The sequence below is a fragment of the Pelophylax lessonae genome (genome assembly GCF_965119305.1).
Source record: "Pelophylax lessonae genome assembly, chromosome: 3".
NCBI classification, from domain to species: Eukaryota; Metazoa; Chordata; class Amphibia; order Anura; family Ranidae; genus Pelophylax; species Pelophylax lessonae.
The window spans coordinates 215,813,518-215,833,873 of record NC_138770.1 but is presented as its reverse complement, the minus strand read 5'-3'; the positions used below and the strand labels follow the sequence as shown (position 1 = coordinate 215,833,873).

Below are 20,356 nucleotides of genomic sequence, written 5' to 3'. Positions count from 1 at the left end.
GTTGTAAAGAAGGATCCTTCTGTATGTCTATTAGAGATGGGCTCAGAGGTATTCGGGATCCTAGTCCCAACCCACCTGTCTGATCTCACCAAGCCAACACTGCACACCGCTAATAACAGGCAGTGAGGCATTTCCTGGTCTGTGCAGCTGTGGAGCGGGAAATGTCTCGCTGCTTGTGGTTAGCAGTGTGCAGTGTCCGCTTGCTGGCGGGATCAGGCAGGTGGGTTGGGACTGGGATCCCGAACATGGCTGAGCCCATCTCTAATGCCTATTAGGGATTCATTAGAGAGAATGAAATAAAAATTATTACAAGAATGCTTGGGCTCAGCCAGGCCAAGAAGAGAGTAAAGCTGCCCACACTCATTACAACTGATTACAACTCATGACAAACCTTTAGATTCACAAACAACAAAGTAATGCGAAAGATTGTACAAGTGGAGTGTCCCCCTCCAGCCCCCCCCAGCTGCAAAAAAAAATGGAATGGTGCTCTGCTGTATAAATGTATTCAGTACAGGGGTCCAAAACATGATTTGTTGAATCAGGCAATGATTTAAACCGTAGTAACTAAAATAATTAAAAATGTTTTCTAGCTATTTCCATCTTTTTTGCCTTTCACTAGGTGGAATACAGTAAGAGATATGACACTGTGAAGACTCAGGGCAGTATCCATCTTCTCAGTGAGGCTCACCTGTTGCTGAAATCTGCACTAATGAATCCAGATATGGTAACCTCAGGAGATAAAGAAGAGCTGGAGGCAGCTTTTAGAGAGAGTTGTGCCCACTTAGGGGACTGTTTCAGCAGGTTGGTAATCTCTCAATAAATTATTAAAGTATGTAAATACATTCCCCTTTAAAACAAAAAAGAAAAAAAATCCACTCTTATTTACTCATTTAGAAGGTGTCACTCAGAGACCATAACTCTTCAATATTCTCTTATGAAGAGAATATTGTATATACCAGGGATCTCCAAACATTCTAATCAAAGGGCCAGTTTATTGTCCTTCAAGCTCTAGGGGGTCCTGACTTTGGCCAGAGGGAGTGGACATTTTCCTGGCATCAGTGGGAGTAAACATCTGGTATTAAGGAGAATAAGTACCCCATCATTGGTATAGGGAGGAATAGTGCCCCGTTAGTGCTGTCAGTGGAAGAAATGGTGTCTTGTATCAGCGAGAGGTATAGTGCCACAAGGGCCAGATAAAGGCAAGCAAAGGGCAGCCTCTGGCCCTCAGACCACAGTTTGGTATATAGCATTAACTATACACGCTATGAGCTCTACTTTACCTATATACCATACTTTTCAAAGGAGCTTCACATTTGAAATCACTGTCTTTTGACTCAACCTTAATCTAAATTGCTATCTTCCAGTTAAAAAGATGGAAACTCTCTCTCTTTTATTTCACCTCAAAAGACATTTTCAATGGACTCTGGCTTTTCAAAAGATTCCCTGGATCCCGTTTACCTAAAAATATTAGTATCAGATTTTTCATCTTCGAACCTAAATTTACCAACCATCAAAACCCACCCTAATAACATGTTTACCTGAGACTTTATGTCTTCATTAAAAAAAAATGGATGGCATTGTAACAATCGCATTACAACCGATTGTCAAAAGTCAGTGATTTGGAATTTATAGCTTTTACATAAAATATATAGGTAAAGTAGAGCTTGTACCCAATATACCTAGCTAATGGTATATAAGATGTTCCCCTAATAGTTTTTTAAGATATTACTGAGATGTTATCGGCACTGAGTTGCATCATTTGTTAAGTAACTCTGTGAAGCAGTTTTGAATTAGTTGTAAGTAGCAGCAGTTACATGGAAAAAAAAAATACTGGTTATAAAACTTCCTATAAATCCTACATTTTGTATAGTTATTAGTGCAGTTAGAAAAAACTTTGTGAAGGCAAATGAAAAAAGTCAATGATTTGGCAATGGAGAGCAAATTATTTATGATTTTTAAACCTGTATGACCACTAAGGAAAATTGAGTATTTGGAAAATTTCCCTTTGTTTAAAATAGAGCTGTAGGAATTAAGTAACATAATATTAAATTATATATATATATATGCACACACACATATATCTATATATAATATATAATGCATGAATTATAATCTAATCAATAATATAATTTTATTATATATATTATATATTAAATAATAAAATAATATTATTGATTCGATTATAATTCACGTGTTTGTGTTTCAAATTTATCACATCTGGGATGTCTACTAGAGTCTTGTTTTGGTCAGGTTTAAGTCAGTAATTACTAAGAATTGTAGGCCTATAATACATAACGCCAAATTTCCATGAAAAGAATTGTACCGCTTTTGGTATATAATTCCTGACATAATCATACCGCCAGGGAGGTTAAAATTTCAAAGAATGTAATCTGTCTTCCCGACTCTCTTCTGTGAGCTACAAAACAAGTCCACACTTTTCATTGTGCATAAAGCGAGGGAATCTGTTTGTGCTTCAGGAAATCAGCCTGGGGTAACAATTTTGCTCCCACCTTCAACACATTACAGTGTGCTTGCATTGTCATGCTAAAACAGCAAGTTTGTTATTGTCTGCTTTAACAGGTAAAAAAGAGAAGGAAACCTAAAAAAAGAAAGCTAATGCAGCTACAACCTCTAAGGACAGGTTAGCTGCTAAGATCTTACATTTTTGTTGTTGGGTTTTTATATGACTTAAGACTTTTTTCTTTTTAAAAAAAAAATGTATTACTTAGCATATACTGTATAGGGATTATAATCAAGTTCTTTAATGTTTTTAGTCTTCACAGATGTAATATATATAGTATTTGTATATAATAATAATATAGTCTAGTATATATAGCTAATATAGTATTTGGAGGCCTAAAGTGATATATGGCATGTTCAGCACTTGTATGATAAAGAATTATAACCATATGGTGACCTTTTGGACTCCTACTGTATATGGCAATTTTTACTGTGGCATGCATTAGCATTGGGCTTTTCAAAATGGTGGATGATCATCAACTAGTAAATTAATTTGCAAAATAAGCAGATCCTAATTGCTTGCTTATAGTCTCTCTCCAAAGTTGGCCATATACTGACCAATAATGCTTGTTCATCCTGCAGGCTGAATAAAAATAATAGTTTATTCCTCCATCCACAGTTTACAGAATGTGTGGATGAATCTACCATTGTGAACAATTGTGTTTCGACAGCCATCCCCACTGGCTGTCAAAATACCTAAACAGTGGCTATCTCTGACTGGATGCAGCCTCTTTTCAGTCAACAATTTTCCATATAGCTCCTTTCAGTTTTTCATCAAGGGATGTCTGATAGGAAGCAGATGACAGGGCCACTCATTGACAAAATTTTGACTTTTTCATTACAAGCCAGCTAAAATTCCTACAGTGTATGACCAGCTTAACGAAATGTCTGTAGAGACCAGAGATAGGGAGAGTGGCCATGAGTTCAGTTTAGAACCATAAAATTGTACAGTAAAAAAAATACAATTTAGGTTTATTTTTTATCTGTAACTATCTCGGCCTTCAGATTGGACACCAAGAAATCCCATCTGGCACTTCCTTACTACAAGATGTCCTGCCTATCTATGTCTGATGTTATAGATCGCGTTCTTTCCAAAGATTTTCCTCAGGAGAATGGAAAAGGCTTCATGTTCTACCTCAAACATTCTCTTTGTGAAGAGCTGGAGGAACAACTGAGTGAGGTATACATTTATTTTTGTTAATGCATATCAGCAAAGTTAAACAGTATTGTAAAACAATTTAAAGGAGATAAATTTGCATAAACTAAACTGTAGTCAATAACACAAGAGTGAAATGCCTATACTTATTTAGCATTTCAAGGAATTTAAGGAATAATAATAATGTTACTGTTACCGTTTCTTTGTACCAGGTTAATGTTACATTACCTGGTACAAAGAAAACAAACAGCGCCTCCAAGTGCAGACAACAAAAGACTTTAAGCCCCCGTTCACACAGGGGCGACCTGTGAGGCGACCTGGTCGCCTCACAGGTCGCCGCAGGTCGCCTCCCATAGGGAAGCTGCGGACCCGTTCTGATAGGAGCGACACAAGTCGCTCCGACTCAGAAAAAGGGTCCGGAGCTTCTTTGGGGCGACCAGGAGGCGACCGCCATAGACTTCAATGTTATGAAGTCCGTGGCGGCCACTCCGAGGTCGCGGCGCGCTGCTCGCACCGCGACCTCGGAGGTCGCGGTGCGAAGTAGCGTCGCCCCAGTGTGAACGGGGGCTTATTGCCAAAGGATTAAAAAAAGCTTACTAGCATTAAAAAAAAAAAAACAGGGTCATCATAGGATGTGGCAAGGAATCCAGTGACAGGTGGTCCCAGGGTTGGTCCAATGTGAGGCTCGATGGTGGAGATCCCAGCCGACCAGCAGAAGGGTGCCGCAGGAGAAAGGATGGCCATGCTGCTGGGACCAGCGTGGTACACAAATTCCAGGAAGTGGTGTCAAAGGGGCGGTACGCATTTCGGAGCGTTGATTGGCTCTTTCTTCATGCCTATAACTCAGACACATGGCCATGTCTTTATATACCCACTGGGGGCGAGGTCATAGGTGAGACTATGGATGGGAACTAGGATAGCAGCAGCCCAGAATGTAGATTTCTACATAAAAGGCATAGGTAAAAGGTGATAAATACATATAGATACTAAATTAAAACTAAATAAAATTTATATATGAAAAAATACATACTGAGGGGAGTGGTACAGTGAAATGGGATTATTAAAAATTTGAAAGAACGTCGGGTAAGTGGCACAAAAAAAAACAAAAGATTGAAGGGGGACCAGTCGAACTACAGATGCCAGTAAGGCACATATACAGTAGATCAGTGGGGGGGGGGGGGGGGGAGAAAAAAATGAGAGAGAGGGCAGACAATGAAAGTAAAAAGGACCTTAAAAAATAGTGCAAATATACATATGTATACATGTAGTATGTATATAAAAATGACCAGCAGAGGGCGCACATTAAAACAAGGGAAACATGATATTGTATAGGTGACAAATATAGCTGGATTTTATGCAACCAGTAATGAATAAATGGATAAAGAGCACTCTGTGTGTGGGGTCTATACAGTGCCTTGCGAAAGTATTCGGCCCCCTTGAACTTTTCGACCTTTTGCCACATTTCAGGCTTCAAACATAAAGATATAAAACTGTAATTTTTTGTGAAGAATCAACAAGTGGGACACAATCGTGAAGTGGAATGAAATTTATTGGATATTTCAAACTTTTTTAACAAATAAAAAACTAAAAAATTGGGCGTGCAAAATTATTCATCCCCCTTAAGTTAATACTTTGTAGTGCCACCTTTTGCTGCGATTACAGCTGTAAGTCGCTTGGGGTATGTCTCTATCAGTTTTGCACATCCAGTGACTGAAATTTTTGCCCATTCCTCCTTGCAAAACAGTTCGAGCTCAGTGAGGTTGGATGGAGAGCGTTTGTGAACAGCAGTTTTCAGTTCTTTCCACAGATTCTCGATTGGATTCAGGTCTGGATTTTGACTTGGCCATTCTAACACCTGGATATGTTTATTTGCGAACCATTTCATTGTAGATTTTGCTTTATGTTTTGGATCATTGTCTTGTTGGGAAGACAAATCTCCGTCCCAGTCTCAGGTCTTTTGCAGACTCCATCAGGTTTTCTTCCAGAATGGTCCTGTATTTGGCTCCATCCATCTTCCCATTAATTTTAACCATCTTCCCTGTCCCTGCTGAAGAAAAGCAGGCCCAAACCATGATGCTGCCACCACCATGTTTGACAGTGGGGATGGTGTGTTCAGGGTGATGAGCTGTGTTGCTTTTACGCCAAACATAACGTTTTGCATTGTTGCCAAAAAGTTCGATTTTGGTTTCATCTGACCAGAGCACCTTCTTCCACATGTTTGGTGTGTCTCCCAGGTGGCTTGTGGCAGACTTTAAAGAACACTTTTTATGGATATCTTTAAGAAATGGCTTTCTTCTTGCCACTCTTCCATAAAGGCCAGATTTGTGCAGTATACGACTGATTGTTGTCCTATGGACAGAGTCTCCCACCTCAGCTGTAGATCTCTGCAGTTCATCCAGAGTGATCATGGGCCTCTTGGCTGCATCTCTGATCAGTCTTCTCCTTGTATGAGCTGAAAGTTTAGAGGGACGGCCACGAAGACGTAGATTTGCAGTGGTCTGATACTCCTTCCATTTCAATATTATCGCTTGCACAGTGCTTCTTGGGATGTTTAAAGCTTGGGAAATCTTTTTGTATCCAAATCCAGCTTTAAACTTCTCCACAACTGTATCTCGGACCTGCCTGGTGTGTTCCTTGTTCTTCATGATGCTCTCTGCGCTTTAAACGGACCTCTGAGAGTATCACAGTGCAGGTGCATTTATACGGAGACTTGATTACACACAGGTGGATTCTATTTATCATCATTACTCATTTAGGTCAACATTGGATCATTCAGAGATCCTCACTGAACTTCTGGAGAGAGTTTGCTGCACTGAAAGTAAAGGGGCTGAATAATTTTGCACGCCCAATTTTTCAGTTTTTTATTTGTTAACAAAGTTTGAAATATCCAATAAATTTTGTTACACTTCATGATTTTGTCCCACTTGTTGATTCTTCACAAAAAATTACAGTTTTATATCTTTGTTTGAAGCCTGAAATGTGGCAAAAGGTCGCAAAGTTCAAGGGGGCCAAATACTTTCGCAAGGCACTGTACATATAAGCTATATGGACTTGCAGTTTCAAGTACAGATACGTGTTAATAAAGTCTCCACTATGTGTATATGGGATATAGGTGAACCAGGAGGAAACACTCAAAATGACTATATAGAAAAAGTGAAATTGACAGACTCACTTCCAGCTCCCCATTAAGCCCCCCGTGAGACAAAACATCCAAAGAATAAATCCAGCAGGTCTCCCTCTGGCACAGATCTATGGACATAGCCTCAATAACCCTCACCCTCAAGGCTTCAGTGGACTGAATGCTCCAAAACACCTACTGCCACCGGCATTTGTGTTCCACACTGGTCCCAGCAGCACAGCCGTCCTTCCTGGTTCTTTCTCCTGGGGCCCCCTCTGCTGGTCAGTTGGGATCTCCACCATCAACCTGCACATTGGACCACCCCTGGGACCACCTGTCATCTGATTCCTTGCCACATCCTATGATGAGCCTGGTTTATTTTAATGCTAGTAAGCGCATTTTTATCCTTTGGCAATAAGTCTTTTGTTTTCTGCACTTAGAGGAACCTTCTGTTTGTCTTCTTTGTACCAGAGTTTGCTTTCCTCTTGGAGTTGCTGCCCTAGTGCTGCTGAGACACCTGCTTGCCTGTTCTGTATCCAATCCATTGCGGACATCACCTCTGGCCAGATTCCACTATCCAGAGCCCCCTCCATCTCCTCATCCTAATGTTACATTGCCACTGACTCATTGACTGTACACGGCATGTTCTTGTATATAGACATTTAGTCATTTTGTGTGCAACAACTTGAAGGAGTGCAGGCGGGGAAATGTTGTTAAAAGCCATTCCATGAAATTTGTTTGTAAAGTTTACTGTTGGCATTGTTTAGGGTTTAGTGATCTAAAAGTGTTCTTTATTCTGTTTTAAGGAAGCGGCTTTGAAGGTAATGCAGATATTTAAAGCTACAGAACCACAACAGTTGCCTAATGTATTATGCAGTCCTTGCATGGTAAATGTGTGCCCAGTTAAAGCAATGGATTTCTTGGAAAAATTAGAGTCTGTGACGTGTTCAGCTATAATCTCTCTTACAAAGGCGACCATGGCACTCAGAATGCATAATCTTCAGAAGTATGAAGCGGAGATGCAGAGTCATTCAGAGGTGAGACGTCAAATGTGACAAAATGTTGGTGAAACTGCTTCAAGCTTGTGTTCAGAAAATGTTCTCTTATGACTAGCTGGGTACTAAACAATGTGGCTAAACAAAGTGAATCTTACCATAGATTTGCACATAGGATGAAGCTGTGTTCCCCTACCCTAGTCAGGGAAAGTTAAACAAATGGGATTTTCTTTTCTTTCATATGACCAAATAGTTTACTCTGTTTAATAAGCTCAGTGAATATTTACTTTGCTAAATGTAGACCAATCCCAATGGATTGGATAAAAAGGTCAGTGTATCCAAAAGTGAGACTGACCTTTTTTATCTGATAAACTCCTGGTTCTCTTTTCTACCCTGTGCTCTTGATCTTTAAGAGTAGATGTGGACACTGGTCTAAATCTCCCTTGACTTCCTCATTTACTTGATTGTGTAGCATTTGGTGGACTTGCCGATTGCTACATCAAGTGAACTTTGCCACAAGCGCAAAACATTGCAGCCACAGGATTTAAACATCTTCGTCCACTGCCTATCGCAGCTTAAGGGGGGCGATTGGCATGTGGCAAAAACACGGCTTAACCATGCATTTTTGCTACTCCCCAAATGCAAGTCTTAATGAAGCCTAAATGTATTTTGTTGTGTCTAGCTAAGCAAGAGTGAGTGTGTGTTGGGGTGTTGGGAAGTGAGTGGTTACAGAAAGGTCAATTCCCCTAGGGCATAAAATCGCAATGGCTGAAGGAGGTGTGCAAGATTGGGTGCAGAATTCCCACTATGCTAGTCCATTAGAAAACTAATAAACCATTTGGTGAGATTTGCCAAAGCATGAAATATCAGTTTCAGCAGGACTAATCCTTTAAGAATGTTCTTCATAAACCAACTTGGTGACAAAATTCACTATTTAAAGTGGTTCAAAGGCATGACATTTTTACCTTTTTAAGGCATTCCCTGAATTAGGGTAAAAGATGGCCAAGTAGCAGTATCACCCCCTCACCTCCCCTTATAGTTACCTGAGTCCTCGCCCGATTCAGCGCTATGCCACTGTGTAATGGCTCTCTTCTCTCTCGCAGGCTTTGCTGAGGCAGTTGGAGCCATTGGCTTCTGCTGCTGTCATTCAAATCATGTGTGTGTTCATACACTATATTACCAAAAGTATTCAGACGCCTGCCTTTACATGCACATGAACATTAAGGGCATCCCAGTCTTCGTCTGTAGTGTTCAATATTGAGTTGGTCTACCCTTTTTTAGCTATAACAGCTTTAACTCTTCTGGGAAGGCTGTCCATAAGGTTTAGGAGTGTCTATGGGCATGTTTGACCATTCTTCCAGAAACGCATTTGTGAGGTCAGACACTGATGTTGGTGAAAAGGCCTGGCTCGCAGTTTGCACATTAATTCATCCCAAAGGTTTTCTATCATGTTGTGGTGCAGGCAAGCCAAGTTCCTCCACTCCAAACTTGCTCATCCATGTCTTTATGGACCTTGCTTTGTGCACTGGTGAGCACAATTATTCCCACAATGATGGGAGCATGAAATTGTCCAAAAAGTTTTGGTATGCCAACGCCCTAAGAGTTCCCTTCACTGGAACTAAGGGGCCAAGTCCAACCCCTGAAATACAACCCCACACCATAATCCCCCCCTCCACCAAATGATTTGGACCAGTGCACAAAGCAAGGTCCATAAAGACATGGATGAGTGAGTTTGGGCATTTAAAATCCCTAGCTGAATTGGGGTCATGAACAGAAGGTAGAGAGAAAGCAGCAGAATCAACCAGTTTTTTTTTTGCAAAAAAACAAATCTCATGTGACTAAATGAGTATGAACAGAATGTAATACAGCATTTATTGATACATTTTTTTATGATGTGGGTTTAGTGACACTTTAAGCTAGCCAATTTCACAGGGCTTAATCGTAGCCAGTCTCACAGGGCTTATAAAGGCTTAAGCTGGCTATGCATAGAGTAATCTAGCTTTCATTTGCATTTTCCGTCAAAATTGCAAAGTGATTGAACACATAAAATTGTAGTTTCAATCTAACACATAGAGATGGGATTGAAATTATCCCTATGAAACCTGACAGAGCAATCAGACAAAAATGCTGTATTTCCCTTTTCCATTCCTATCAATTCACTCTTAAAATAAACTTTGTGGAAACTGTAACTTTATTGCCCAGTTTCAATTTCACAAATCATCTGAATTATGGCAGTTGATCAAACCCGTAGGTGGTAGTTTCTGGAGATTACTTTTTATTGTAATTGCGACTCCTTGGGGTTTTGAAAGTGGTTAAAATTTACTAAAATGTGCCATGGGATAATTTTACATCAGAAATTGTCCTCAGCACTCCTCTATCTACAGTCAGGTCCATAAATATTGGGACATCGACACAATTCTAATCTTTTTGGCTCTATACACCACCACAATGGATTTGAAATGAAACAAACAAGATGTGCTTTAACTGCAGACTTTCAGCCTTAATTTGAGGGTATTTACATCCAATTTAGGTGAACGGTGTAGGAATTACAACAGTTTGTATATGTGCCTCCCACTTTTTAAGGGACCAAAAGTAATGGGACAATTGGTTGCTCAGCTGTTCCATGGCCAGGTTTGTGTTATTCCCTCATTATCCCATTTACAAGAAGCAGATAAAAGGTCCAGAGTTCATTTCAAGTGTGCTATTTGCATTTGAAATCTGTTGCTATCAACTCTCAATATGAGATCCAAAGAGCTGTCACTATCAGTGAAGCAAGCCATCATTAGGCTGAAAAAAACAACAAACCTATCATTGAGATAGCAAAAACATTAGGTGTGGCCAAATCAACTGTTTGGAACATCCTTAAAAAGAAAGAACGCACTGGTGAGCTCAGCAACGCCAAAAGACCTGGAAGACCACGGAAAACAACTGTGGTGGATGACCGAAGAATTCTTTCCCTTGTGAAGAAAACACCCTTCACATCAGTTGGCCAGATAAAGAACACTCTCCAGGAGGTAGGTGTGTCAAAGTCAACAATCAAGAGAAGACTTCACCAGAGTGAATACAGAAGGTTCACCACAAGATGTAAACCATTGGTGAGCCTCAAAAACAGGAAGGCCAGATTAGAGTTTGCCAAACATCTAAAAAAGCCTTCACAGTTCTGGAACAACATCCTATGGACAGATGAGACCAAGATCAACTTGTACCAGAGTGATGGGAAGAGAAGAGTATGGAGAAGGAAAGGAACTGCTCATGATCCAAAGCATACCACCTCTTTAGTGAAGCATGGTGGTGGTAGTGTCATGGCGTGGGCATGTATGAGTGCCAATGGAACTGGTTCTCTTGTATTTATTGATGATGTGACTGCTGACAAAAGCAGCAGGATGAATTCTGAAGTGTTTCGGGCAATATTATCTGCTCATATTCAGCCAAATGCTTCAGAACTCATTGGACGGCGCTTCTCAGTGCAGATGGACAATGACCCGAAGCATACTACGAAAGCAACCAAAGAGTTTTTTAAGGGAAATAAGAGGAATGTTATGCAATGGCCAAGTCAATCACCTGACCTGAATCCGATTGAGCATGAATTTCACTTGCTGAAGACAAAACTGAAGGGAAAATGCCCCAAGAACAAGCAGGAACTGAAGACAGTTACAGTAGAGGCCTGGCAGAGCATCACCCAGCGTCTGGTGATGTCTATGCCTTCCAGACTTCAGGCTGTAATTGACTGCAAAGGATTTGCAACCAAGTATTAAAAAGTGAAAGTTTGATTTATGATTGTTAATCTGTCCCATTACTTTTGGTCCCTTAAAAAGTGGGAGGCACATATACAAACTGTTGTAATTCCTACACCGTTCACCTGATTTGGATGTAAATACCCTCAAATTAAAGCTGAAAGTCTGCAGTTAAAGCACATCTTGTTTGTTTTATTTCAAATCCATTGTGGTGGTGTATAGAGCCAAAAAGATTAGAATTGTGTTTGATGTCCCAATATTTATGGACCCGACTGTATACTGTTGCTGTTCTGACCTTTACAACAACATTAGTTTAGTGCTTAGTGGTTGATTCTCCTACTCTATGTTCTGGAAGCTTTTTTGCAGAAGCAGATAGGAGCAATCAACCAATGACCTGAGGAAAACCTGACCAGACCAAAAAACAGATCACCACTCGTACAGTTAAGCCTAAAACTAGCTTTAGCCTAACTTTCGTCAGAGTGCTGCATCTGTCTTTAAAAACAATACTGTCTAAGGATTTATCAGGTAAATTGCATCTTTTGAAGACCACATGGTTTGTGTGTCTTGGTTTTTAGTATTTGGAAATTCATAGTTCTGTATATCTATTGATCAGTTTTTAAAAATCTCCTGCAGATTCTACTGCTGTATGGTTTTCTGGAGGAGCCTCGCCTGCTAATGATACGCAAGAACAAGGAGATCATTCCTACGGAGATGGCATTTTACTTAAGAGACACCTTGCCTGGGCTTCTTATCGCTGCCTTGGTGGCTTTTCATGAAAACAGTAAAATGAATCTGAAAGAGGCAGAGTTATTTTTTAAGGTGTGATTTTTGTAATTATTATACCTTTTTCTTATTTATAGACTTCAGTGTAATAGTGTTTTCCATTCTAAAGGGCTACCAAACTGAAAGCAGGTTTATGGAAAATACATTGTAATAACAGTTATGGATGATTATAGAAAAAAACGTTTCTGAAAATGATCAAAGCAGAGCATGTATAATCAAACCTAGGACTTCCTGTTCAGTAATTCTGTAGAAAAAAGCATCCTTTTGTGGTGATCTCATTATTTTAGTGATATAAACCCTTTGGTTATTTCAGGTGTTTAACACATACTGTATATGGAATATTTAGAAGCCTATTTATAGCTGTCTACTCTCTGCAGGACACAGCAGTGTTTGCACAATACCACACTCTGCATTTTACAGGTAATTAATAAAAGGCAGGCCATGGTGTTCTTTCTGCATACCACTTCAGAGAGAACTCTATGATTGGAGAACAGAACGGTCACTTGACTTTTACAGGTAAGATGACCAGGCCCTCCTGCTCCCCCCCCCTTTTTTTTTTCTTTCATTCATTTTCATAAATGTTGTGCCACTTGCTTCAGAGTCTGAATATAGTGCACATTTTTCACCTTTCACACGATGTGCAGTGACTGGCATTTTTTGCACCTTATCAAAACCAGTATTCACTGGGGCACATGGAGAACAGGGATGCCCTTGAAAGAGCGCATCACACTGCCAGGCAAAACAGACACCAGTCCGCACAATAACATAGAGTACTCTGCTTAGTGCTGTGCTTTATAAATGTGCTTTTTGATAAAACAGCAGTAAGGCCATACCACTGTTTTTAACATATGGGCCTTAAAGAAGAATTTAGCAGTTCTGATAAGGAACCAGTAGCCAGGGAACTTATTTTTATTTGCAGCAATATAGAAGGATAAACAAATGTATGTAGTAGCCATGGTTTAGTTCAGGGATAGGGGCTGACTTTTCAAATTAAAAGTAACCCAGCATAACTGTTTCAAGGCAGGTCAGTACTCCTAAAGAGGGACAGCTGATTGCTGTATTTTCAATGAAAATGTATTCAAATGCCTACTAGTTCTTACTCAAGGCTGATGGGTTCCTGAATTTTACACTAACCTGTCCACCCATGTTTGTTTAAAGCCTGCAATTAGTAAAAACATAAAAAGATTAGCATTAGGAACAGTACCTTCAAAGAATGTAAAGTGCCCCTGGTGCTGTGGAATTGAAATCCTCAGTCCTCTGACCCCCTACCTATGGGGGTTAATGTGAGGACCCGACATATGTACTCGTCAAGAGTGCACATAATGCCTACCCTTTATGGAAAGGAGATCTATGAATGAAGGAGCCAGACTTTTAATTCATCTGCCTGTCCTCCATTCATAGAGGAAGAAGGAATAGCGCCTCTGAGTGCAAGGTAAAAATTTATTGCAGTGATAAAAACATAGTAACTTTTATATAACAGTAAGGATTATTGCATGCGTCCTAGTTCATCAGCACCTCCGAGACGGAATGGCGGGGGTCCGCAGGGTCCAGAGGAGCCTTGGGAGCAGACAGTCGTGCCGGCTGGCTGTGTGTATCCGGGCGGACGGACACTTGAAAAAGGAGTGCGCATGCCCGCCGGGGTTTAGCGCAGACTTTGAAAAGCGTTGTGAAGCCATTTCCGCCATCTTTCTCCTTCCCCCAGTCCTGACGTCAGACGCCATCCAGTCTCCACCTCGCGGTCTCCCGTCCGCCCGGATGCACACAGCCAGCCGGCATGACTGTCTGCTCCCAAGGCTCCTCTGGACCCTGCGGACCCCCGCCATTCCACCTCGGAGCTGCTGACAAACTAGGACACATGCAATAATCCTTACTGTAAGTTACTATGTTTTTATCACTGCAATAAATTTTTACCTTGCACTCAGAGGTGCTCTTCATTCTTCCTCTACCTGTTATCCAGAGTTGACTTCACTCTCCTTGAGAGCCGGCCCTGAGTTGCTGCCATCCATCCCAGGTACTGGTCTGTACCCCGCTTACAGACTTCTTCATGTTCTTTGATGACTTTCATCATTCCCCATATTCAGTGATTTTCACATGGACTATTAATCCCCCCTGTGCATCCCAACCCCCCTGTCCCCAGCATTTGCACAACCATTATTGCTGCTATATCATTGCTTATTTCCCTAAGCGCCTATATACCACTGTCTATTGTCCTCCATTCATAGAGCACTTATCACTTGTGGAAGGTATAGTACGGCTTCTATGAATGGACAAGAGGGCAGAAGGGGTAGGCATAATTGGCACTCTTGATATGCTCATGTAAGAGCACAACCTTTTTTGGTGGTGGTGAAAACACAGTGGAGGAAGTTTTGGATTGAGATATGGAATCTTTTTCTCTGGATATTATAAAGCTGGAATGTCCAGCCTAATTTCAGACATTATTATTTCATTATCATTATCATTTAGCGCAACACCTTTATTTTATTATGATAAGCTCATATGACAGGTTCTCAACTCATATTAACCCTTGTGGCAGCTGAAGATTTCCACCGTGGGGTACAGGGAAGATCAGAGACTGAAGATTACAACGAAATCCGCTGCCAGTAGCATAAGGGACACTTCACATTAATTGTATGTACTGTCCCTTGCCCTGATTTTTTTTTTTTTACTTGTTTTTTGTTTTGACTAAACAGACTTAGACTTTAACTTGGATTTTGTTAGTACCTTGTATTGATTGCACATGCTTCCATTGCTATACTACAGGTAAGGACCGGTCATACCTCAGAATACCAAGGATCAGCATCACAGCCAGGCAGCTAACATTTTCAGAAGGAGCGGTCAGTAATGGCAGCTTCCATGTTTCTCATGAAAGTTAAGAATAATCTAATTAAGAATAATCTGATTTTTAATAATTTTGGGATGACTGCTTGGCAAATGTAAATGCTTTTATTTTCTACATATGTGCAATAACCAGATTCAATTTTACATCAGCTTTAAAGTGATTTTGTCATGGGAAAAATATGTGGGTTGAAATCGCGAGCCTCCTTCTGAAAATGCAAGTTGTCTGAGTATGTCTTCAGCACTTTTTCTGACATGCTTTTTCTGGGTCTGTAACTCAAAAGTGTCATCTTTATCTCTATCATCATTTTGGATCAGTGACGCAGACCGTGATGAAAGTCAAAGCATCAGAATGGCTAACTTTTTTTTACCCATGCGTGTGATTTTAATGCAGCGTTTTGGCAGGGGAGTGGGGCCTTCAATAAATAAGTGGAGTTTGCTTATACTGCAAGGTCCACTTAATACTTTGCAAGATCTTTAACTGAAATTTGTAATGAGAAAACCATAAAGTCATGCTTCTTGGAACATTGAGGCATTGTCCCTGGGCTTGCGCACAGCTAGTCAGAGCCCCTGATCTAGGTCAGCAACTCAGAAAGCACTGAAGTATTTGGATTGAAACAATGCTTGGGTAACTAGTATTTTTGAAATACATATTTTTTTCTCTACATGTTAAATGTCTGGATGCAAGTGCCTGCACATTTCTTTTATTAATCTCATGAGTGCCCTGGGTCTACGTGATATGTAAATCTGAACTTTTTCAGTGTTATTGGCCACTGAGGTTGCCTGTTAGTTTAAAAGAACCAACATTGCAGAAGAGACATTTTCAGAGAAAGTTGAGATTTATATATTGGAGTTTCTGGGGTTTCAGGAGTCGGGGGGGGGGGGGGTTGTAGTGACTCACGTTTGCGCGGGCACAGCAGCCATTCATTTGAATTGGAAATGCAGGGAGAAGGTCCCTGACCCTTTTTCCAAAAAGCAGCTGCAGGGCAGCCTCCCAGAACCACATGGTGCTATGGCACCATGCGGTTTTGCGAACCCTGAAAAAACACTGTCGTTTTAAATACGTGGGGGTGCCATTAGGAATGATTAGCACTCCGTGCTTCTAATAAAAAACAGTGCATTTTGGCTACAGGTCGGGAATGCATACAATTTGCACGTGCACCCGCAATAGTGCGAACCTAGCCTTAGGGCAGCTTCTCACTGCCCCAGTGGTGGTAGTAAAGGTGTTTTTGTATTTATACCTGCAGGTAAGCCTATAATAAGGCTTACCTGTAGGTACAGTAAATAAATATCTCCTATTCTGCATTCTTCCGCGTGCCGTCTATTGAGAGAGCTGCGCCAGTGACTCTCGCGCACAAGCATGGGAGTGATGTCATCGAGGCTTGGCCAATCAGATGGCCACAGCTCACGAACCTAGAAGGAAGACCGGGTGAAGATGAAAGCCCTTTTAGCGGTGACAGCGCGCTTCTGGTGGGCTTCATTTTCAGGTAAGTCTTTCATAATGTGCTAGTATGCGATGAAGGAGGTGACTCATAGCGATAGTAGAGGAGCAAAACCTCAGACAGAAATTACCCTTAGTGCTTTTAATTGAGGCAAGTACACACTATAGAAGCATATGCTTTGTTCATATTTCATGTCTGAGGTAACGAGTTGCTTTAAAAAGATGGCAAAGAGCAGTGGTGTTTTTTATCTTATTTAATTATATATATATATATATATATATATATATATATATATATATATATATACATACTATGGTGTGTGTGTGTGTATATATATATATATATATATATAATATATTTGGCTCTTTTTGCTTTAAGATCTATAATCATTTATTACTTTTATGTAGGTTTTATGTGAAAAATCAGATGACAGTGATGTTCCACAAATGCTTGTAGATTTTTGGGAGGCCCGTCTTTCCTCCTATCCTCCAGACTCCATTCTTCAAGACATTCTGTTTAAACTTACATCTCATTATGTGTGTCGAATATGCAAACCACAGCATGAGTGCGTCAAATACTTGAAGAGTGCAGAAGATCTGGTAAGTTGATGGCTCACAACCATTCTTTTTCTATTTACTGTATGGTATATCTAATTTAACAAGGAAAATGCATTCAGCTTTGTTTTAGAGGATGGATGGATGCTGTGTGTTTGTACACTAAAAGCCAATGTCTGTGTTTGTAGAGAAATTCCTGCAGCCATTTTGGAGTAATCAGCCCATGGGTATCAAAGATGCTTTCCTCAGGACCGTCATCGTGTGATCAGTGTGGAGATTTGATAAAGTTACAGGTATATTTTCTTGTGGTTCTTTATCTTTATTTGCACTTAAGTAAAGTCTTTGTTACTATTTGTACCTGTTACGTAATTTAAAATGATTAGGCAGATTTCAGCCAAAATATATCTAAAGGGATTATATGTTTAACACCCTCTGGTGTGTGCTACTAGTGGGGAGTATCGGAAAAACATAGGGTTAGATCTGGGTCAGGGTTACTAGAGGCGAGGGCTGGATGATTCATCCTGGCAGGTCTCTGGTGCCTCCCCCTGTTTCTAGGACATTGGAGAATGTTCTGGAACTAGTGGGTGGTGGTCAGGAGGGACTTGCATGAATATTCATGGGCCCTCAGCCAATCCCCAGGAGTGGGCCTGGCAGGGGAGCTGGAGCTCGGGAGGTTGGCCTGGAAGGATCCCACCACAGAAGGCAGTTGGAGAGATTCAAGCCAGAAAGGCAGTGGAGAGAGCAGTGAGTAGATCAGCATGGTGCAGGAACAGACAAGGGGAGAGGCTGCCATTTGTAGCAGTGCTTTTCTGAAGACAGTGGTATGCCAAGTCTTCATCAAACCTTGCCCTGGGGAATCTCCATCTGCATGTTAGTCAGGAGGACTGGAAACAGGAAGAGAGCCAGGTGTGGCTGGTGGCAGCCAGGTGGGCTAGAGTCTCCTGCAAGCAATTGAACTGGGATCAGTGGCCACAAGGAAGCAGAAGGAAAGGTTATATGCTGTTTCACTCCTAATGTGCCACTTTTCAAGGGACTGAGAATTCCTACCTGTAATGGACTGTTGCTGAACGGACAAGAAGCCTGTCAGTTCCCTCAGCAGAAGCTGTGCAAAAGAGGAACAACGTTTGTGCAGGTGGAAGGTTAAAGGGGAGTTTGTAAATAGAGAGGAAGTGTCCCTGAAGTTAAAGTTGTCATGTTGGGCATCCCATAATTCCCTACTCCATCCAAGTTATCATACCCTAATAAAACTACAAAACAGTCAACTACTGATTTATGTGTCTGGATAAAAGAAGGAAATGCTGAGTGACTGGCTGTGCAGCAGTGGGGCATCCTTCCACTTACAGCCCCTGCGGGGGTAGTGCTATCTATGGTTATTTAATGCTGTTGGGTAGTGAAGCCCAGCCCCTGAATTGTTGTGTTTTTGTTTTTTTCAATCCTCCTGAACTTAAAATAATTATGTGGAACAACCAGTCTCCCTGGCCAATCAATTTCTGCTGCTGTGTTGTGTTTACATGGCTATCACTTGTTCACCGAGCAGTCCTGAAGTGTGGTTTGGGCACCAGACATCTAAATCATGCACATTTGCATTTTAGCCACAGTTCTTTTTGTGATATTTTTTAAAGGTACAGGTTATTCATTCAGATATAAACATTTTATGACTTGTGGGCGACTTGCTAATGAACTTTAATTTTCATTTGCATTCATCTAGTGCAGCTTACTGGACTTCTAGCTACTATATATATCTGAATAGTTTCTCAAGTCCTCATTTTCTGGTTGATGCTAAATCTGAGACTACAATACCAGTCCACTGTACTTTGTGTTTGCTGCAGTGTTGCTTGAACAGACTGGAGTATAAACTATGCCACTGGTAGCTGTAGGTACAATGGGAGAGGCCTGCTGAACCTAATACAGAAGCTAGATGTTTAAATACTCCTGATTATTTTAGCAGGTTACCCATGAACTTTATTGCTACCTTGAGCTGCCTGTTAAGATTCAATTATTCATGTTTAATTGGATTTCCCACTCCTAAATCATAGGTACAAGAGTTGAAAGTTATGAAAGGAGCAGACAATCAGAAGATCATTTTTCGCCTGCTTTCACACCTGCTGCATGGGTGTTTATTTCTGTACTCTGCAATAATGCCAGTGCTGCAAGGATACAAAACCTTCTGATAAATGTATTTTTTTTTTTAATGCCCCAAAGGTTATCCTTTGTACTTCATAGTTAACCTAGCTGTTTTTTTACGCTGCTAAAACCATGTGAGATCTATAAGGCTTTATTGTTTTTGGGTGCTACCGTATATGTGGATGTTAGAACTACTTTGTTTCTTTAATCTCCAGGGGAAAATACCAGCATGTTGTATTTTTCTTTACACTTTTTTGGAAACAAACTATGTATAAACTGTTTATCAGTGATTCTTCACAAAGTAGGCTCATACGAGGATACGTTTCTAGACCAAAAGATGTTGCAGCCACTATTCATTTAGCAGGAAGCCTGTGCTGTATTGAGGCAGTTGGACCCCTTTGCTTTCATGGGTATTGGGCACACAAAGCATTGGTGGTCTATTTAATTTTGGATGTAAACTCCAACAATAAATTTCCCCTCTTTGTTCCCTTTTGATTTATTAAATCTACCGCTTAAAATGGTTTTATTATATACAGTATGTTAAGTGCAAATAGATAAATACATGAGCTGTTTATCCAAGCAGAAGTCTTGTACAGTAAGCTTATATTTTCAGGTACTTTCTGACTCTGAACTGTTATCCCTGATATTACTGTGGGACTACAAACACCCCCCCCCCAAATTCCTTTGTTATAAAGAAGAGCATGAGGTGTTATGTAGTTCCAACGCAGAGTTTTGTAGTCCTACTAAGCTCCCTGTCCTAGGGTTACAACTGTGCTTAGTAGTCCTGCCATTAACAGGCTTCCTGTCCTAGGGTGACAACTATGCTTAGTATGTTTGTGTCGCTCTAGGACAGGAAATGTGTTAATGGCAGGGCTACCAGGTGGAAATAAAGGGAAAAATTGTGAAAAAATGCTTACGTAGCAATGCTTTCAAAATGTGTTCTTGAGTTTAGATCTGCTTTAACTTTTAATTAGGCTTAATGTACACGGGACGTTTTCAAAAGTCCTTTGAACGCTGGAATTTAACAGCTATATAAAGGACGTTTAAAACGTCCGTTGTGTCGCGTTTGCATGCTGCGTTTAGCGGCATTTAGCG

The 20,356-nt window shown here is 40.6% G+C and overlaps 1 protein-coding gene across 1 annotated transcript in view; it reads left to right on the top strand.

The window, feature by feature from the left end:
* The window catches only part of HPS3 (HPS3 biogenesis of lysosomal organelles complex 2 subunit 1), a 62,483-nt gene that overhangs the window by 32,513 nt on the left and 9,614 nt on the right, over positions 1 to 20,356 (top strand). The window contains exons 10-15 of the mRNA XM_082249025.1: positions 620 to 801; positions 3,526 to 3,700; positions 7,601 to 7,831; positions 12,157 to 12,342; positions 16,991 to 17,182; positions 17,326 to 17,430. Of these exons, the coding sequence (XP_082105151.1) occupies positions 620 to 801; positions 3,526 to 3,700; positions 7,601 to 7,831; positions 12,157 to 12,342; positions 16,991 to 17,182; positions 17,326 to 17,430 (1,071 nt within the window). The remainder of the gene's footprint in view (positions 1 to 619; positions 802 to 3,525; positions 3,701 to 7,600; positions 7,832 to 12,156; positions 12,343 to 16,990; positions 17,183 to 17,325; positions 17,431 to 20,356) is intronic.